General features: G+C 42.1%; 1 protein-coding gene across 2 annotated transcripts; it reads right to left on the bottom strand.

Moving 5' to 3' along the window:
• Window positions 1-1,042: 1,042 nt before the first annotated feature.
• SEC11C (SEC11 homolog C, signal peptidase complex subunit) lies at window positions 1,043-16,524 on the bottom strand. 2 transcript variants are annotated; one of them, XR_014795372.1, is made up of 6 exons: window positions 16,312-16,516; window positions 10,925-11,034; window positions 7,293-7,442; window positions 3,296-3,495; window positions 1,718-1,775; window positions 1,043-1,129 (listed from the first exon to the last, which is right to left on the bottom strand). XR_014795372.1 is itself a non-coding variant. In XM_084888292.1 (6 exons), exons 1-6 carry the CDS (start codon window positions 16,513-16,515, stop codon window positions 1,076-1,078), a joined length of 696 nt encoding a protein of 231 aa, XP_084744418.1. In that variant the 5' UTR covers window positions 16,516-16,524; the 3' UTR covers window positions 1,043-1,075. The 2 variants fall into 2 exon arrangements, 1 of the variants encoding a protein (XP_084744418.1); XM_084888292.1 differs by having other exon boundaries at window positions 3,376-3,495; window positions 16,312-16,524.
• Between the last annotated feature and the right edge of the window lie 3,148 nt (window positions 16,525-19,672).

The following is a 19,672-nucleotide window of genomic DNA, read 5'->3' as shown; positions in this document are numbered from 1 at the left end:
CACCAGTAGCACAGGCATCCCCTGGGCATGTGCGGGGAGTGCAGAACCTCAGGTCTCATCCACCTCCTGAGTCAGACCTGCAGCCAACAGCAGGCAGGCTCTGTGCTCACCGAAGCTGGAGAACATGCCCTTGTGGGGCCTCACATTTGCTGCAACCCTCTCCCCCCACATTTACATGCCTCCTTCCCTCTCATTTCTCTTAACTCTGCTCAATGCCCCTCTCTCAGAGGACTTCCCTGACCTCCTATGAAAAGCAGTGTGGTCTTTCACCCTCTATCTGCTTACCCCACTTTATCTTTCCTCATCGCAAGTGTCACCCCTGAAATCGAGTGTCAATTTCTTTTCCTCCCACTTGTCTGCAAACTCCATCCAGCCTGGGGCTTTGAATCCCCATCACTGAGGACGGTATCTGGGATAGAAATGCCTGATAACTATTTAATGAAGGACTATATACGATGCAATAAATTAAATGTGGAGACACCTGAGAATGTGAGGAACGGGACAGGCCCTTTTACACTTCTGTGCTTTTTGCAATTTGTCAAAGGAGTGTGCACTGTGTTTATTAAACACTTTCAAATAAGTGATCCAACCACCTCAAGACACATCAGATCACAAAACAAAGCAGATTATACCTTTCTTTCTAACAACAGTTACAGGCTTTCTGAATGATCAGATTCCATTTTAATAAAAATGGAGCCATCTGTTTTCAAGGGCCTGCTCATTTCCCCCTGAAATGCAAAGACTTTCATTTTTGAAACTCGGACGTGACAACGATGTTACGTAGGCCATGTCCTGCCCCTCTCAGGCCTAGAAGTGGCCACCTGATTCCTGGAGCGGCGCAGCCCCCACCCTCAGATCAGAACAACTGCCACAAGGGGCAGGTACACGGAGCAGATTCAAATCAGAGCCCACAGAAGAAAACAATCTTCACTGATGAATCATTTATTTGGACAAGACGCAAACGTCTCTGCATTATTTCCCTTGTATACAGAAAGTGGAACATTTCAAATATATTAGTTTTTCTCTTTTTCAATAGAATTCATTTCAATCTTCAACCCAGGAACTGCTTCTCACTTTAGGATTCACGTTTTAGTAACACATATGCGCCCATTACAGCCAAAAGAGCATACTGTAAAGAAAAGAGAATGGAAAATTACTGCGAGGACTACAGATATATTTGGATTGCAAATGTGTTTAGATAAAGTCTGTTCAATATCGGACCCAGGACGGAATCAAAAGGTGACCTCTCCCCTTTTGTTCTCCCCATTAGCTGTCAATTCCACATTGTGGTTAAAAACCCAAAAATCTATTCAAGGACTAAGGCCCAAACCCCAGAACACACGGCTAATGCACTGCTCATCCCACGTAGGTTTCCTATTGTTCTTCAAGTGTTTTTAAAAAAAATATAGATACCATTTTCACTGATGCTGGGAAATTAGCATTACTGAGTTTATTGCACTTCTTTGTTTCTTTAAGCATTTCCATAATAAAAAGCAACAAACATATAGGTGCCATATTAGAACACATTATGAACATAAGAAATAAAAGTAGCTATTTTAAGTCTATAATTGAAATGATTATGTTCCTTTGCAGTTAACAACAAATACTCTGTAGAAAACGTAACTAGCAAAACATTTTAAACAAACTGAATCTTTATAGCTGCACATGTAAAAAAAATCCATTGAAAAAAAATACAGACATACATATAAAGTCCTACCTTGAATTTTGGATAGTCATTCATTATTATGGTGACCATACCAACATATGGTAAGAACCTAAATTGTGAGATAAAAGATCAGAGATATCAAAATTGTTCGTAATATGAAAGTAACCTTTGAAAACATCATAAAGCAGCTTTAGGACACGAGTCCTACTTGGGAATGGCATGATTGGGGCTGCCAGAGCAATGGTCTCTCCTGTCTCAAAGGCTTTCTCAGTAAAAAGCACCAGAGCGGACAGCCAGGACAATTTTTAACCAGGCTCTGGATTTTGGCTGGAGATGCTACTCGTCTCCACTGGCAGCATTCACCACAACATAATTAAAATAAATAGCCGAGCCACTTGTACAAATGGAATGGGCAACTTTCATTGGCCTCATTTTCATCTTTTAGTGCCACAGTGAGATTCAGATCCCACTAAGAACTGCTGTTAGAGAAATCGTTTAAAGTACACGGGTAATTCTACATCCAGAATCGTCATCGTTTTCATTCCACAGTGCTTTTCAGATGGAACAAACAAGTGTACTGGGCAGTGAACACAAACTTCTATGGCTCTCATCACTATGATCTATGATCCTGGAGAGAGAAGGCTGGGAGCACAGGCTGGCCAATGATCACGCTGACAAAATTAATGCCATTAATGGGAACAAGGCAATCCACCCTTAGTCCCCTCCAGTCCCTTTCAATCGGTGGCTTGGAGCTCCTACTTATACAAAACCTATACCAGAGTTTCTAAAAGTACAGGACTGACCAACTGGAAGTCTCTCTCATCTCCTGCAGACATTCATGTGGAGATGCAACAGAGTAAAAATGGTTGAAAGGTGAGCAGAGAGAGAAAGGGGGCAGAAAGAGGCTTTACACTACAATTTGATGAATAAAGCTGAATCTTAGAAAATGGGAACCAGTGTTCTCCAGCCTCACCCAGCTGGTGGGATTTAGGCAGGATTTTAAAAAGGCATTTCTAACAAGGGTTAACATAAAAGCGTCACCAAAAGACAGGAGGTTGACCCCCCCCTCTTTTTTCCCCCTAATAAGAGGATACATTGTCTACGGCCAATGAGAAGCAGAACTCACTGCTGAAACAATTATTCCAAGATGACTATTAAAAGATTTATCACATAACTGTTTTTAATAGTGAAAACAGAAAATCACCTGAATATCCACCAACAGAGGATAAGTTAAATAAGTGGTGATTCTGTAGCCATTTAAAAAGATGTAGATTTGACACTGAAAGCTAGTTCCAACTTCCTGTTGGGTTAAAAATAAATTAAACTCTTCTATGTAAAATTATATATTACATATGCATACACATCTGCACAGGGACATGAAGTCTCTAGAATATTCACCAAGTGTTAAACAGTGGTTATCTCTGAGCGAATCTCTTGTCACTGTTATTTAAGACCAACGAATAACTACTCTCTAGGTGAGGAATTATTTCAAAACAGAATCAAACCCATGACATAGATAACACACTTGCACTCAGCTTTGATGTTAAGTCCTGGGTCAGTCCTGAGTTTTACTTCGTTATCACAATACAAACCAGAACTCTGACAGCTCTCCTCACATGTACTACTTACAATGAATGATCCTATTATCTCAAGACAGTTAGCTCCTCTGGTTTCCGAATCTTCTATACAACTTAAAAGGTAATCCTCACCCTCTGGCTCTTCCCACCACATCCTTCTTTTCCAGCCAGTTCTGGCCTTCTTTGTATAAGCCTCTGTCATCAACTTCATTATTATCTCCTTTAGTCAGAAATTTGATGTCTCCATTATCTCTGGAAAGCAAAACAATGTCCTTTCAAAAATTATTTCCAGCACAGCAGCATTAGCAAAAATTAGTTTATCCAACACTTTACAGCCAGAGATAAGCATTTAGAAAGCAGTCCAAGATAACCTGATCTTTCTTGGTCTAAGATGATTGCTTACAGATAACCATTCAACGAAAGCACAAATCTAATGACAATTTTATAGACTTAATTCTAAAACACTCAAGTTACCCTGACAACTGCAAAATACAAGAGCACCAGTAAGGCAGTGATATGCTTTCACATGGATTATATTCTTCCCTCTAGACATGAACCTGATCTAAGTACAGATCTGAGCACAAATGCAAGAGTCCCTTTACCTTTACTTCCTTTTCCTTGCCAGCTGCAGAATGTATTAATGCGTTCGTTCCTTCACCACTGAGCAGAGTGGTGTAAAATCCAGTTTGCAAAGAAACAGGAATCACAAATGGCACAAAACCAGCATTAAAGAGACACATGGGATTCATTTTAAACATCTAAACTGCTGCTCACATTGCCTTGACAATTGAAACACAATATTACAGCATTGTAGAGCTATAAAGAGTCTTCTTTCAGTGGGCAAGTGAAAAAAATGCACTATTATAATTTAATAAAAGCTTAAAAGCCCACAAAGACTTGAAACCACACCAAAAGGAGCAAGCTGATTTGCAGCCATGGTCATAAAGGAAATCAAAAGGATAAAAATCAGGGTGGTCTCTCACAAGTCACTCAAATTACCACAAGTCACCGTTATTTCCTCCACTTGGAACAGTTTCTCATCTTATTTTAAATCTGATGAGAATACTGTCACGTTATGACTAAGGGTATTTCCTCAACAGTAAGTTAACAAGTAGATATCAAGTAACATTTGTATATTAACACAGACTTGGAACAGGGTCATTCTAATGTTTAGAGTAAAATGAAGTGAATATTTTTAAGTATCAACCTGTTTGGGGAACCTGGAAGCAGTGAATGGAATGGGACTCTAAATACCAGAAATGTACAAATAGCTATGGTGCACACACATACACCTTGGATGAGTAATGTGCCATCAAAACACAAATATACAAACCTAAATTTAATTCCATAACTCATGCAGGTAAAAATGTCACACTAAGCCTATATAGAGTAAGTGAATAAAGAAGCATATAAAATGCAACATTTTCACAAATCATGTGACTGTAGTACCTCATGGAAACTTAATGTATTTGAGCTAGAAGTCATTATTTTTGGTTCTCAAGGTGTCTTAATAAGTAATTACTGGCATTTAAAGGAAAGGAAAGGCCATTTTGAGGAATGGGGGTAGAATTAATGCAGGATATGCAAGAATAGAATCATGGGATGAGTTGAGGGGGAAAATTGTTATTCATCCTAGGATAATATTACTGTTGAGAATGTCACTTAGTTCAAAGTGACATAAAATGGAAAACAGGCAGCTTTCTGTATTTCAGAAATGAATTCTTATATAAAAATAATTATAATGGAATTTGATTTTCTTTGGGAATCCTTCAAATAATTAATACTATGTCGCCATATATTCCATCTCACTACGTTCAAGGTCTTTTTTTTCTTTTTTTTTTTTTTTTCTTTTAATATATTTTATTGATTTTTTTTTTTAAATAAGTTTTTATTTTTCATATTATTACAAATGTTCCTTCCCTCCCCCCCCCATTGCTCTCCTCCACCAGGTTCCCACCCCACCCTCTGCCCTTTCCCCTCTCCCCATTGTCCTCATCCATAGGTGCACAGTTTATATGTTCAGTCTCTTCCCACGCCCCCCTCTCCCCTTTTCCCCAAGAATCGTCAGTTCACTCCCCTTCCATACCTCTGATTCTATTATATTCAACAGTTAATATTGTTCATCAGATTTTTTTAATTTCCTTGGTTTTTAGATTCACTTGTTGATAATTACGTATTTGTTGTTCATAATTTTTATCTTTGTTTACTTTCTCTTCTGAAAGAACCCCCTTCAGCAATTCATATAATTCTGGTTTGGTGGTGATGAACTCCTTTAGCTTTTTTTTATTAGTGAAGCTCTTTATCTGGCCTTCGATTCTGAGTGATAGCTTTGCTGGGTAGCTTATTTTTGGCTGTAGGTTCTTGCTATTCATCACCTTGAATATTTCTTGCCATTCCCTTCTGGCCTGCATGGTTTCTGTTGAGAAGTCAGCTGACAATCGTATAGGTGCTCCTTTATAAGTTACTACCTTCTTTGCTCTTGCTTCTTTTAATATTCTCTCTTTATCTTTTGCTCTTGGAATTTTAATAATGATGTGTCTCGGTGTGGTCCTCTTTGGATTCCTTTTGTTTGGAGTTCTGTGCGCTTCCTGGACTTGTAAGTCAAATTCTTTCACCAGGTGGGGGAAGTTTTCTGTCACTATTTCTTTCAGTATGTTTTCGATATCTTGCTCTCTCTCATCTTCTGGAACCCCCATAATTCTGATGTTGGTTCGCTTGAAGTTGTCCCAGAGGTTTCTTACATTATCTTCAATTTTCTGGATTCTCTTGCCTTCTAGCTTCTGTGGAGGAGTGTCTTCTGGCTCTTTATGTTCCAAATCTTTGACTTGATTCTTGCGATCTTCCCTTCTGTTTTTAGGACTCTGTAGAATATTTTTTATTTCAGACAATGTATTCTTTATTTCTTGTTGATCCCTTATCATTTCTTGTTGACTCCTTATTAATTCTAGTTGATCTCTTTTCATATCCTCATAGGCCTTATCCATCTTTTCTAGGAAATTCTTGAAAAACCTTATAAGCGTAGATTTGAACTCTATATCCAGACGCTTTTTGTCCTCCATTTCTTTCGTTTGTGATCTATTTTGTTGTCGCATTTCGCAGTTACAGATGGGACGGGGTTTCAGGGTGGAGCCTGCAGCTTTGGCTTCCGTCAGCCCCGCCCTATGCGGGTCCTTCAGTGCTCGCTGCCGGCGCCTCTGAGAGAAAGGTGCCCTCGATTTTCGCCTGCTTCCAAACAGTCTATGCTCTCCCCCAATGAGCCCGGTATTGGGGTTCAGTTCAGTTGGAAGTGGAGTTGGAGGTGGCGTTCACAGCAGTCTGGAGCCCCAGTCTCCTTCCCGTCAGGGCAATCCCGCGGCACAGCCGACCGTCCCTTCTCTGGGGGCAGTGTGCGCGCCTCCGGGACCTTTCTCCGCTACCCCGGGGGTTCCGACTTACAGCCCAGCTCCCTATGGCTGAGCCTGAGTCCCCGGGGTCTGGCCCAGAACTGGGGTTCAGAGCAGTCAGGGGCCCAGCACAGTCGGAGTTTTATCTCCTTTCCGCTAGGGAACGCCAGCCAGGCACTCGGCCTCCCTCCTCTCCGGCTCCGTCCTCTCCTCGCGCGCCGCGTGTCTCCGTACCTTAGGCTTTTACAGCTCCTCCGCGCTTCCTTCTGGTTTTCTCCTTGCTTCTTGTTGTAGGATTTCCAGTCAGTCGACTTTCCTGTAGTTCTGGGTAATGTCCATTTTATATTTTAGTTGTATTTTATTAAAATTGTTGTGTGTGGCTGCGGCTAGTTGCCTACCCGAGCAGCCATCTTGGATTCTCCTCCGTTCAAGGTCTTTAATGAATGTCAGTTCCATAGTTCTCTTAAGCACCCTGTGAGTTACTGTGGGTCAAGTATATTATTCCTATCTTACAGACTGAATTATGTAGCAGGACCAAAGTCACCCAACTAGTAAATGGCAGAACTAGGAACACAATTCAGTGCTTTTGCACTTTTTAATCAACCATTAACATAGTCTACCAAATTTTTAGAAAACACCAAAAAGTTTTAAGAAAAGCCTCTTTACTTTTCATGAACTTTGATTACTCTGTGAACTATTGGAATGTCTCGTCCTTCGACCTTAAAAACCACGATTTCACCAGCTCTAATAGGGTCTTCCCGGAAGTTTGTCAGGAACAGAAGGTCACCCCTGTGAAAGGCTGGCTCCATGCTGCCACTAGAAAGAAACACAAAAGCACATCCAAATCACCCTGGGGTCACAGGGGAACATTTCAATTCACAATAAATATAATAATAAACACATGAGTTCGAGTTTCAACTTTCATCCATAGTCCAGTAGGCCTATGAGCTATGAAACAAGCTGTAGTATTTCCTTCTGACTGTGCAAGGTGATAACATTAAGTGAAAAGGAGATGATTTCTTCTTAGACTTAAGTCTGAGAAGGGCCAATATTTAGCCTTAAAAAAAATCCACATCTATAAACACATTACTATTTTCATTCAGAATTGCAGACTGTTAGCTGGTTAACACTCGAGAACAGTTCTTCCATTTCATGGTGTATCCCCAGCACCAAGGACACGACGTACTTGTTCAAGGAAAGAGAAACAATTAAATGAATGCACTTAGGAGGATGAGCTATCCGCCAGCCAAATTGAGGGTGGGAACAAAATTCAAACCCGAGGCTTTTGGCTCCTGCAATGCCATCCTTTTGACCATATTCTAGAGAAAGCCCAATTCTAACCAATGATTTTGATGTGAAGGTCAATAAATAATCCCACATGGTACCAGTTTAAACCCATGCCAAAAATCTCCACTGGATTCAAGTCAATTGTCATCTAGTGGAAATTGAAATTATCAAAATATAATTAATTTTACATATGCTCATGCTTTGTTTAATGCATGAGAGAATAAATAAGACTTAGGCATATGGCTAGACAGGTGTCCTACAAGCAATGCTAACTGAGGGCTGGAAGGAAAATGAACCACATTAGTGAAGAAATAAGGAGCTTTAAAGGAAAACGTGGAGTCACAATGGAAGCAGCTTGAGAAGTTGGCTCCCATCCCTCCCAGCCCAGCACACCTTCAACTTGCCAGCACCCACAGAACACAGCAAGGAGAAGCGCAGTGGAGACTGGCCTGGCACTAAGCCCCTGCTGATGTGTTTATTTTTAAATGAAACCAGTGATACTCAGTTTGGTAATAGATCTAGCACTCAACAATAGGAGATCTGACAAAAAAAGGTAAAAAGGGTTAGAAATGAGTTAAAACAAATTTGTGGTGGTGGTGTTGTTTTTTAATCTACCAACTTGGAAGTTTATTTTGTCTTCTTCTGAAAATAAAACATAGCCGAAACTGATTTTGGCTCAGTGGATAGAGCATCAGCCTGCGGACTGAAAGGTCCCAGGTTCGATTCCGGTCAAGGGCATGTACCTAGGTTGTGGGCACATCCCCAGTAGCTGATCCAAGTTTCTTTCTCAACGATGTTTCTAGCTTTCTATCCCTCTCTCTTCCTCTCTGTAAAAACTCAATAGAAAATATATATCTAAAAAAAGAAGAAAATAAAACATAATTGGTTCAAGGCTTTGTCTCCTTTGAATGAATAATGACTAAAATGCTTAAGATAATTTCTTCATCGACTGCTTCATCTCTCCTCTTTCAGCAAAACTGCTGAAGACACACAATGGGAAGATGTTTTTAGAAAGCCACTTTGATCTCTAGTAACAACTAGGAATTGCAGCTAGAAAGACAGCTCATGGATGAGTCTCAGAGGCAGGTGAGTGCACTGGAGTCTGGCATCCAGAGCTACTGTCGTGTCCCATGGGGAAACCAGTTCTTTGAAATGTCTTACTAACATCAACTTACACTTGCTTTCCTCGGGGGGTCAGGCATTCCCCCGAGGTCAGTGTTCCCCAAGGTCACACACCTCTCATGATGTCAATAGTTTATGGTGACAAACCAAATTGCTTTAGAACTGTAAAGAATGATTTATTAAAAAGTCTCTACACACTGCAATTTCACAATTTCTGAATACAAGTGTGTGTGTGTGTGTGTGTGTGTGTGTGTGATTTAAGAAGAAGCAGAACATTTCAGTTCTAGTCGTGGCTCTGCCAAAGTGACTATGAGATGCAGTGCCCTGGTGTCGCTGAGCCTCAAGTTCCCTATCTGTTCCATGAGAGGGCCTATCAGAATTTGAGGTTTTTAGTCAGAGAAAGACAAGTACCATATGATTTCACTTATATGGGAAATCTAATGAACAAAAACTAATAAGCAAAACAGAAACAGACTCATAGATACAGAGAACATACTGTTAGCAGTGAGTGGGGAGAGGGCTGGGGGCTGGATGAAAAAGGTGAAAGGATTAAACAAACAAAACAAAAAAACAACTCATAGACATAACAGTATGGTGATTACCGGAGGGAAGAGGGGTGGGGAGGGGTAAGAGAGAGTAAAGAGTCTGGCTTCGAAGGGTAAAGGGAGAATAAATGGTGATGGAAGGAGACTTGATGTGGGGTGTTGAACACACAATGATGTCATATAGAATTATACCCCTGAGACTTATATAAATTTATTAACCAATGTCACCCCCAATAAATTTAAAAAAAAAAAGAAATTAAAAAATAAAATATTTTCGAGGTTTTTAATTTCTTCTTTTTTTCAAAAGCCATTAAATCCATCCTTCCAATGAAATCTTCCCAGGAAGTCTAACATATGATACCTAAAGAGAAGCTGTCATGACTGATGCAAGCCTGGGGGGTCTGAAATCAATGAGCTTGGGCCCCATTCCCTCCTAAGGGCCTCCATTCCCGCCCATGTAAGTAAGACTTCAGGATCTAAGACACATGTACAAAGAGCATCTTGAAGCAGCTAAGGGCTCCCAGACATGGCTTTTCAATTTCAAACTGATTGCTAAGTTTTTCCCTTTGGATGACTTTGTGGCTACATAACATTAAAGTATCAACTCTTCTAAAATAAATAGGCTGTGCTGTATAAGAGTGATAGTCTGAGAAGAGAGTAGCCACCTACCCAATACTGCAGGGAAGCTTAAAAACATACTCAAGCCCTAGCCAGTCTGGCTCAGAGGATAGAGACTCAGCCTGGGACCAAAGGGTCCCTAGTTCAATTCTGGTAAAGGGCACATACCTCGGTTGCAGATTCCTCCCCAGTCCAGGCCCTAGTCGGGGCACGTGCAGAGAAGGCAACCAATCAGTGTATTTCTCTCTGTCTTTCCCTCTCTCTTCCACTCTCTCTAAAAGAGCAATGGAAAAATATCCTCAGGTGAGGATTAACAAAAACAAAACAAAACAAAAAAAAATACTCAATACTCTGCTAGGCACTGGGATGCCTGTTTGCTACAATCAAGTAACAGTTTTAAATCACCTACTTAAAAATCAATTTGTACATAAATAATGCATTAATACCATTTGTTACACGGTCCTTTTAGTGGATTAAAACATTAAAATACAAACGTGAATGTTCTGCCCAGGAGCATCAGCATCACCATGTAAAAACACTAACATGTCTGTTGGAAAAAAAACAAGATTTCCAACAAAAGCCAGAAAAAATAAAATATTCTCAAACAGGTATCAATAAAGAAGACTCTGTCCAATTACAGTACTGACTCTGGGCTGTCATGCAGGCTTGCCCGAAAGATGACCCTGCCTCTGGGCCCAGGCAGCATGTACAGCTCGTGGGACCTACCTCAGCACCACCACGATGGGGCTCTCGCTGCCAGTGAGGACGATCAAACCCTTCCAGATCATGAGTGCAGAAGATACGATCATGGCGAAGTTCAAGACCTGGTAATACAACTGGAACAAGAAAGGCCGACCCAGCGTTAAAACCAAAGGCGGAACGTGCTAACCCTGAGCTGCATGTGTGTTTCTGTAAAATCCCACATCCGTCCATGGAATGAGCCTCCCATATACGTCTCTACTTCAACGAGAGAAAAGGGAGAGGGAAGCCAGAGCGTTCCATGGGACCTGCTTTGTTAAAGCCTCACTAAGACTGCATTTCTCTGGGGTTTCCCGGCGCCTTCCACCTGTGAGGACCCCGCCACTCAAACTGCTGGGAGGGCCTCGCTGCAGTGCAAGCACACAGGCCTGACCTGAGCCCCTGGCACCCGCTGCGCAGATCACCCAGAGCCACTCCTCAGTCCCCTGGCTGAAGAGGCCCCGAAGCCTACGGTACTTAGCAACGACTCTCTTTGTTATCTGAAAGACATGTTAAAAGTCAACAAAAAGTTTAAACAGCTGGATGCTCAGGTTTTCACACGAGTTAACATCATTCTGTGCTGACTGCCCCACCTGAGACCACTGAGTTAAGACCCACAAGGCTTGACTTCATCCCTCCCTGTCCCTCGCATGCTGAGGCACAAGGCTCCTCCTGGCTGGCCAATGCCTGCCACTCACCAACCCCTGGGGGACTGAGGGGAAATGCAGCACCTGCCCACAGCACATATCCCTGAGTAGCTGTGGCTGCACTGTTGGTCCAGATGCCCACCATCCTCCAAGAGGCTATGGGGACAAAAGCCACTGTGCCTAGTCTATTGGAAATGTAAGCCCTGGTCTATTGGAAATGTAAGCACTTGCCCCACTGTCCTCTGGATGGCTCCTTACTGGGGTACCTGCCTCAGTCTCCTTCACAATCCCTGTGGCTGCCTGGGGTGATCTGCGGAGCCCTGCGGCTGGCCCACCCAACACTCCAGTGTCTCAGTTCCTCCTCGTCTCCAACAACCTTCTTCCGCTACCTGAGCCATCCACTCTCAGCCACACATCTGGGACTGTACCTGCTTGATCTCATGTCTCTAACACTCTATCTGACCGCATGTGCCTGCCTGCTGGCCTATGTGCTCATCAACATGGCTCTGTTCCTCTCGGACCTCCACCCTTCTCTGTCTCCATCACCAGCATGGGGTCCCTCCAAGCCCAGTAAGCACCTCCTCCCCCAGGCCTGGAAGCCATACTCCAGGACCCTCCCAAGAATAAACTTCCAGACCCTACCAGGGAGAGGAAACCCTCTGCGGGCTCTGGGGGGACAGCTGGGGATCTGGTTCTCAGCTCTTTCACCCCCACTTCCCCTTCACCCCCACTTCCAGAGACACGGGAACTGCCAATTCGTGAGTGTGAGGATTCTGCAGCACAAACAGTGAAGTTTTTTCTCAGTTTCCCCCATTGCTGGCTTAGGATTTTGCCTTTTTCTAGCTGTCAGCACTCTTTCATCTGTTTTCTAGTTTCAACTTTTTAACTGATCTTGTTTCCTTTCCTGTCTTAGAACAAAAAAAGAAGTAAAAGCTTAAAACTATTAATTGTCCAGAGAAGAAGTGCAAGTAATAAATAAACATTTAAAATGCTTAAACCAAATCCTGCCTTCACCCTCCCAGCCCCCCCTTTTTTTGCCTAGCAAATTTAATACGAATAATCAGTTCTTGGCAAAGGTGCATTTGGGATGCAAGATGACATAACCATCCAGAAAGCAATTTAGTATCAAGAGGTTATTACCCTTGGCCCAGTAGTTCTACTTCTCAGAATTCAGTCTAAGATAAAGGCAGATAAGGGTAGTCTTATTTCTAACAACAGGGAAAAGGAAATAAATGAGCAATAATAGAGAAATGATTGCATAAATAATGGCAAGTTACTACACTATTTAAAACAATGCAAAAAAATAGAAAAAAAAATATAAGACAATGCAAAAAAATTCAGTGACATGAAAATATTTAATATATATTAAGTGGCCCAGTTGGTATGGCTCAGTAATTGAGCGTCAACCCACGAACCAGGAGGTCACAGTTTGATTCCTGGTCAGGACACATGCCCATGTTGAAGGTTGGATCCCCAGTCCGGGGCATGCAGGAGGCAACTGATCAATGATTCTCATCATTGATATTTCTATCTCTCCCTCTCCCTTCCTCTATGAAATAAATAAAAAAGTATATTTTTAAAAAGATATGTTAAGTGAAAAATGTAGGCTGTAGTAAGATCACCACAAACTATAACTCAGTTTAGAAAATGCACACAGGGAGATCCCCCCAAGATACTAACAGAGGTTACTGTAGCACAGTTGGAATGATAAAGGATTCCATTTTCTCATTTCAACTATTCTCTATGCTTTAAAATTCCTAGGATGGGCATGGATTAATTCCAAAATAGGGTGCGGGGGCTTAAAGAAAGTGCAATTGACAGGATGTTAACTGCTATTAAAATAATCATTTTAAAGAGTGTGACAAACATGAAAACATGATGTGATACAGAGCTCAAACCTGTCTCTTACTAATATTACACCTTTGTGAACTTATGTAATTCAAGGTATTTAGGAAGCATATGACTGAAAGTGGGGACATAAAAAGTGAATTAAAATAACTGAATATATTTTGATGTAATAAATAAAAACAGGAAAATAAATGTAACTCAAAATTAAAGTTACACACCTTAAAAAAAAACAAAAAAAAAAACTCTTTGGCTATTGTGTCAACATCAAATTATGAAACGATCCTTAAATTCCCAGGAGAGCAGAAAAGGAACCTGGAGTGGTAAGCCAATACTGGTGAGGTATTGGGCAAAGTGCTTCTTCCAAAGTGCTACTGGTCTCCTCACATCCGTCTAAAGCAGAAGCTCCTCACTACAGTTCACCAAAAACTTCTCCACGTGCTCTGTCTGAATGGAAGGACTTGATAAACAAACTTCGTTTCGTTATGAATTACAGATCTGATTAGGAAAGCCCCAAGTCAGGGTTTTAAACAGAGATTGTCATTTTCAGAGAGGTTTTCAAACCACCAGGCTTCACCTTGAAGAGAGCACACTACAAAACCTTGTGATTTACCTAACAAGGGCTGGGTACTAAGAATACACTTTCCAGTATGATTTCCTATGCTTGAAATATTCATCAAGGGGAAGTGAAATCAATTATTCAAAAAACTTCCTTTGAGCAGGATATCGATTTGCTAAAGAAAGGGGCAATTACATAAAAACTGAATCAAGCTAATTGCAAAAGCACAGATCCCACTTGCAACACCCTGTCTTGAAGGAACCTACTAACCTGAGTCCAGGATTGAAATCCAAAAACATAATTTTGATTGAGCAATGACAAACTGACTTGAACAACAAGGTAACCTTGTTGTTCATCTCTGCCTACTAACTTTGTATGCTTGGCACCTAATAGCCCAGCCGAGTTTAGAAGCAAGTCCACACTCGGTCTTTGTCAACCAATGATAAAACAGCCAATGTCTGAGGGTTCTCAACAAACAGTTGAAACTAGAAATTTTGGCTGACAGAGCAGCAGAAATGCCAGTAGCTGTATTTCTTCCTCTCTTCCTCACTGCAGAAACAAAGAGTCCTTTTTTTTTGCATGTGGCTCTTGCCTTAATTAAGCATGAGCAGGGGCAGCAGAGAAAGGAGGTCCCTCTTCCAGGACTGGTGGAGCATGCATGCCTGACAAGGTTTCACAGCTTACTATTTTGGAGGGAAAAAGAAAGAAGTAAAAGGACAAAGCTTTAAAAAATAATACCAAGAGACAGCAGATTTGAGCTTCTTAATATTAATTAAAAGATTAGCAAACATAAGCAATGCAACAGATACCAATAGTTCTTATCACTGAGCTTGGGAATATACTGATCCTTCAGAACAGCTTAGGGGTTGATACATTCAAGGCCTTCTCTGATAGTCTGGCATGATCATCATCTGAAATCATACCATTTTAAAGACATTTTAGAAACCTAGCCAATTAAGTCTAGATTTTTAAATAAATCTTGAGGGCAGTATCAATGCTCAGGACAATAGCTGTTGGTTTCTCAAGTTCGAGATCTTCACTGCCACAACTCATCTTAATCACAGACACTCCCAGGAGCTTATCAGCTATGCATACCTAGAAACAACCACACTCTTAAACACAGTTCATGAGGTTCAAGTCACCAAACTCTCCCACATCACTGCATCAGTCTGAAATTGCACTTGGGGGTCAGGTGTGGTGGGGAGGGAACTAAACCACATGCCCAAAGGATAAGTTGTGCCCTGCCATGGGCACCACCTCACTCCTCGATATAATAGGACGAATGAAACAGGATGCCATCAAAATCATGAGAATTGGCACCATTTTCAAAGATAATCGCAACTTCCCAGTAGGAAGGTTCCATTTTTCTTAGCACACTTTATTATTAGTATCAATAAAATTAATTAATAACTATCATGGTATTAATATCCATTCGTGGTATTTGTGCCCTACAGATCCTAAGCTCTAGAAGTTTAAGCAATCTCATTTTTCCTGGAGGAAAGAGCCTCATTTCCAGTCCCTACTCCTCTTGGTTTATATTGAAGAGAAAGACCCAAAGACAGTGATCTAGGGCTAACTAGGGACAGAGTAAGAAGGAAGTTTTCCCCTGAGGGCAGCGAAGAGTGAGAAATCAACCCCAGCTGCCCAAAGACCACATGCTAACTGCCTCCTATATTCGAGGTGCAGCCAGACCAGAGAATCTGAGAAATAAGTTAAGCCTTATTTATAAGTATAATTTTGCAAGTTAGAAGGGAGTTAGGGACTTCTCGAATCCCTTCCGAACACCGATTCAGTCCCCAATGATTGAGCACCACCAAGGCGCTCTCTGAGCACAGGAGCTGTATTCAGTCCCGGTGCATGGCTGGGAGAACACTTCCCAGCATGGGAGGCACTACTGTACAGTTCTCACGGTCACAAAGTTATTTCCTTTCGCCTGCCTTTCTGCCCCTTCCATCGGCGGGCAGCATTCCCTGGGCGTCAGGCCTCAGGAGACCCCCAGAGAGTGCGTTCCGCTTCCACCCGGTGACCCTTTAAATACGTGCACACGGCTGTCACTCACCGAAAGTCAACCCTCCCGGCTTTCTCAGCCACATCTGACATCTATGGGACTAGATTTACACTTTCTTACCCTTCCTGACCACCCTCCCCTAACTGGACTCTTGAAGTGCAAGAAAGCATACACACACGTCCCCACAGGTGGGTCGGTGCGGATTTGAACCCAGGGCCTAGGAGAACCCGGCGCGGGAGTTGCGGCGCTGTCCTTGCTGTAGCCAAGCCCAGGATGCCCTGACTCCCAGGGCGCGCCCCCCACGCGGGCCTCTTACCTGGCGCTTGTTCATCTTTCTCAAGTCCCCGAAGATGTCCAAGCCGGACGTGGGGAGCTGCGTCCCCACGACGCCCGCGCGCACCATGTTGGGGTCTCCGGGCCAAGGGGGGCCCCGCGGGCTCGTGGAGTCCCTGACAGCTGTGGAGCACCCGCCGGGCCCCCGCCCACCAGCCCGCGTCCTTGCTGGCCACGTGACCAGCATTCGCTCAGGAGTCTGGGAATCGTAGTCCCGCGAGTCTTGGCCTCCAGTGTACCGGGAAGGAACCGGGGGAAGAAAACTACCACTCCCAGAATTCTGCGGGGCGAGAGCCTCATCCAGTGAAGACCCAGGGCTCGTAGGTAGGGCAGCGGCGAGGCTCAGGAGCCTTGTCCCACCCTTCTGAGGGAACCTGGGGGAATGGCTGAGCCTGCATTTCGTAGGGGTAACTCGGGGAAGTGACTTCTCAAGAGGAACGGAATTCCCCAAGACTCTGGTCAGGCGCCAAGAGGACACCTAAAACTCCCTCCATTAACCTAGCCGTGTATCGTGGCCATTGGATGACTGCACGGGGAAGGCGGGGCTTCTACACTCGCCGCGGGCTGTGATGGCTCGGGGAGGAGCCTAAAGATGGGCCTGGTGGGTGGGCGGGGCTTGGGATAGGCGGGACTTTTGAAGCCTTTGAGTTTCATGCTCTGCAAGGGCGGTAGGATTTGAATGTAAGGGAGCAGGAGGATACAAAGATGTATCCTCTTAATCATAGCTGTGTCCCAAAGGATATTAATTGAATTAATAAATAACCAATTAATTTAATACACGAGGAAACAGAACCCAAGGTTAAGTGGCAGAGTCTGGAATAAAATTCAAATTTTCAAATTTGTAAATCCTGGATTACTACAGACCTGACCCTAGATTCTGTTTAGTTCAATCTCTCATTCATTTATGCATTATTTATTGCATGCATGTATGCACAAATATTTTTGGAGCACCTATTTACACATGACCCTATTTTAGACACCTGAAAGGCATCAGTGAACAAAACAAGCAAAGATCCTTGCCCTCATTAAGCTTACATTCTAGCAGGGGAAGACATAAACACATTATACAGTAGCTTCAGGATATAGGAAAAAGAAAGTAGGAGGAATAAGAAGCTCTGGGGGAAGAAGGCAGGTTGCAATTTAAAATAGTCCAGAAGCTGACTTACCATGAAGCTAATGAAACATGAGTTTTGAGACACTTCACTTGCAAAGGCTAATGAAACATGAGTTTTGAGACACTTCACTTGCAAAGGCTCATTCCAAATACTTGAAGAAAAGTGGGCATATGATTTTGTACAACTTTCAAAGCAAGATATTTGAATTGATTGAGTCTTGTTTCTTTGTATTCCAACTTCCCCTCCATTATAGTTTCCCTCATGTTGGAGGGACAAAGAGCATTTTGAGTTAGAGATACATTTAGTTTGTGTCTATTGGATATACATATGTGGTTCATGATCATTTCCTGACACCCTTGTGTAGGAATGGCTTCTAAGAATCCTGCTGCCCACTGTGCCAACTCACTTGATATTCCAGCAGGAAGTTGCATAGAGATGTGATTTCCTGATATGAGGGTACCCTATAGCACTTGGCCTTAGAAGTACCGTGTTTCCCCGAAAATAAGACATCCTCCAAAAATAAGACCCAGCGCATGGAAAGATAAGACATCCCCTGAAAATAAGACCTAGCGCAACTTTGGGAGAAAAAAATTAATATAAGACACTCTTATTTTCAGGGAAACAGGGTATGTGGATAATAAAGGAGAAACAAGGTTTTAAATGTATGATCCAGAAGCTAATCTGTGTAAAATTCTTTCAAACATCACATGTATAAAATCAAAAGTGGGGCAGCCATAATTTATTCATTTGCCTACTGAAAGACATCTTGTTGCTTCAAAGTGGTTGAGGTCACTGTTTGATTCCTGGTCGGAGCACATGCCAGGGGTGTGCAGGAGACAGCCAATCAATTATTCACTCTCACCATTGATGTTTCTGTATATCTCTCCCTCTCCCTTCCTCTCTGAAATCAAGAAAAATATTTTTTAATTGGAAGATTCAGTTCTCTTCACTCCATCAGAATAAAACAGTGATAAAATTAACTTTTTATCAAATAATTGCTTGAATTATTATAGATGGTATGAAGATGTTTAGATGTGTTCAGATTCTGGATATATTTTGAAAATGGAATTTTCAGGATTTTTGAGAGATGGATATAGAAAGAAAGTTCGGGCTGACTCCGGGGATTTTAGCCTGACAATTACAAGGATAGAGTCCTCCACAGCTGAGAAATAGAAAGTTATAGGTGAAGCAGGTTTGTGGGAGAAATAAGAGTTCATGTCACTGTGACCAAAAACCCAGGGCCCTAGGTTTTACCAGTCCAGTGTCCTCAGGCCACATCCTTTGGGCTGCCTACACGCTCCTGCTTAGGCTGAGCACTGTGTAAGGAGTGATGCAGAAATACATAGGGTGGAAATCCCCGAGTATTGTCCAATCTGAGATGAGTTCATTAACTTCCATTAAACCTTTTCCTCATCTATAAACTAAAAACTATGTTGGTGATAGCCATTTTGGAAGGCAGTTTGGCAATTTCTTATAAAATTAAGCATACTCTTGCCATACAATCCCACAGTCATGCTCCTTGGTATTTACCCAAAGGGGTTGAAAACTTATGTCCACAAACCTGCATATAATGTTAATATCAGTTATCTTCATAACTGTCAAAACTTTGAAGCAACAAGATGTCCTTCAGTAGGCAAATGAATAAATTATGGAATATGCCATTGTCAACTAGACAATTGAATATTATTCAATGCTAAAAAGAAATGAGCCATCAAGACATGAAAAATATGAAGGAACCTTAAAAGTATATAATTACATGAAAGAAGCCAATTTTAATGGCTACATACTGTATGATTTCAAATACATGACATTCTGGAAGAGGCAAAACTATGGGAACAGCCTAAGTGCCCACCAGCAGATGAGTAGATTAAAAAACAGTGGTGTATCTATGGGATACTATGCTGTTGTAAAAAAGGAGAGTTCTTACAATTTGCAACAGCATGGATGGAAGTCGAGAGCATTATGCTAAGTGAAGAAACTCAGAGAAATGTAAATATCACATGATCTCACTCATTTATGGAATACAATGAACAACATAAACTGATGAACAAAAACAGATCCAGAGACAGAGAAATATCAATCAGACCATCAAATCTCAGAGGGCAAGTAGGGGAGGATGGAGGTAATGGGGAGAGATCAACCAAAGGATTTGTATGCATGCATATAAGTCTAACCAATGGGCACGACAACTGGGGGGTGAGGGCATGAGTGGAGGAATAGGGGTGTGTG

The sequence above is a fragment of the Pipistrellus hanaki genome (genome assembly GCF_964339955.1).
Source record: "Pipistrellus hanaki genome assembly, chromosome: 6".
NCBI classification, from domain to species: Eukaryota; Metazoa; Chordata; class Mammalia; order Chiroptera; family Vespertilionidae; genus Pipistrellus; species Pipistrellus hanaki.
Note: the sequence above shows the minus strand (reverse complement) of the source record. Positions and strands in the feature narration are given on the sequence as shown.

What these genes read in the sequence shown, in the direction of transcription:
- SEC11C (XM_084888292.1), bottom strand. Translation starts at nt 16,515, where the DNA reads ATGCTGGTCACGTGGCCAGCAAGGACGCGGGCTGGTGGGCGGGGGCCC. An exon ending in GTAATCAAAGTTCATGAAAA is followed by an intron (nt 3,496 to 7,292) that starts GTAAAGAGGCTT and finishes TTTGCTTTCCAG; the next exon opens with AGATAATGGAGACATCAAAT. An exon ending in ATGACTATCCAAAATTCAAG is followed by an intron (nt 1,130 to 1,717) that starts GTAGGACTTTAT and finishes TTTTCTTTACAG; the next exon opens with TATGCTCTTTTGGCTGTAAT.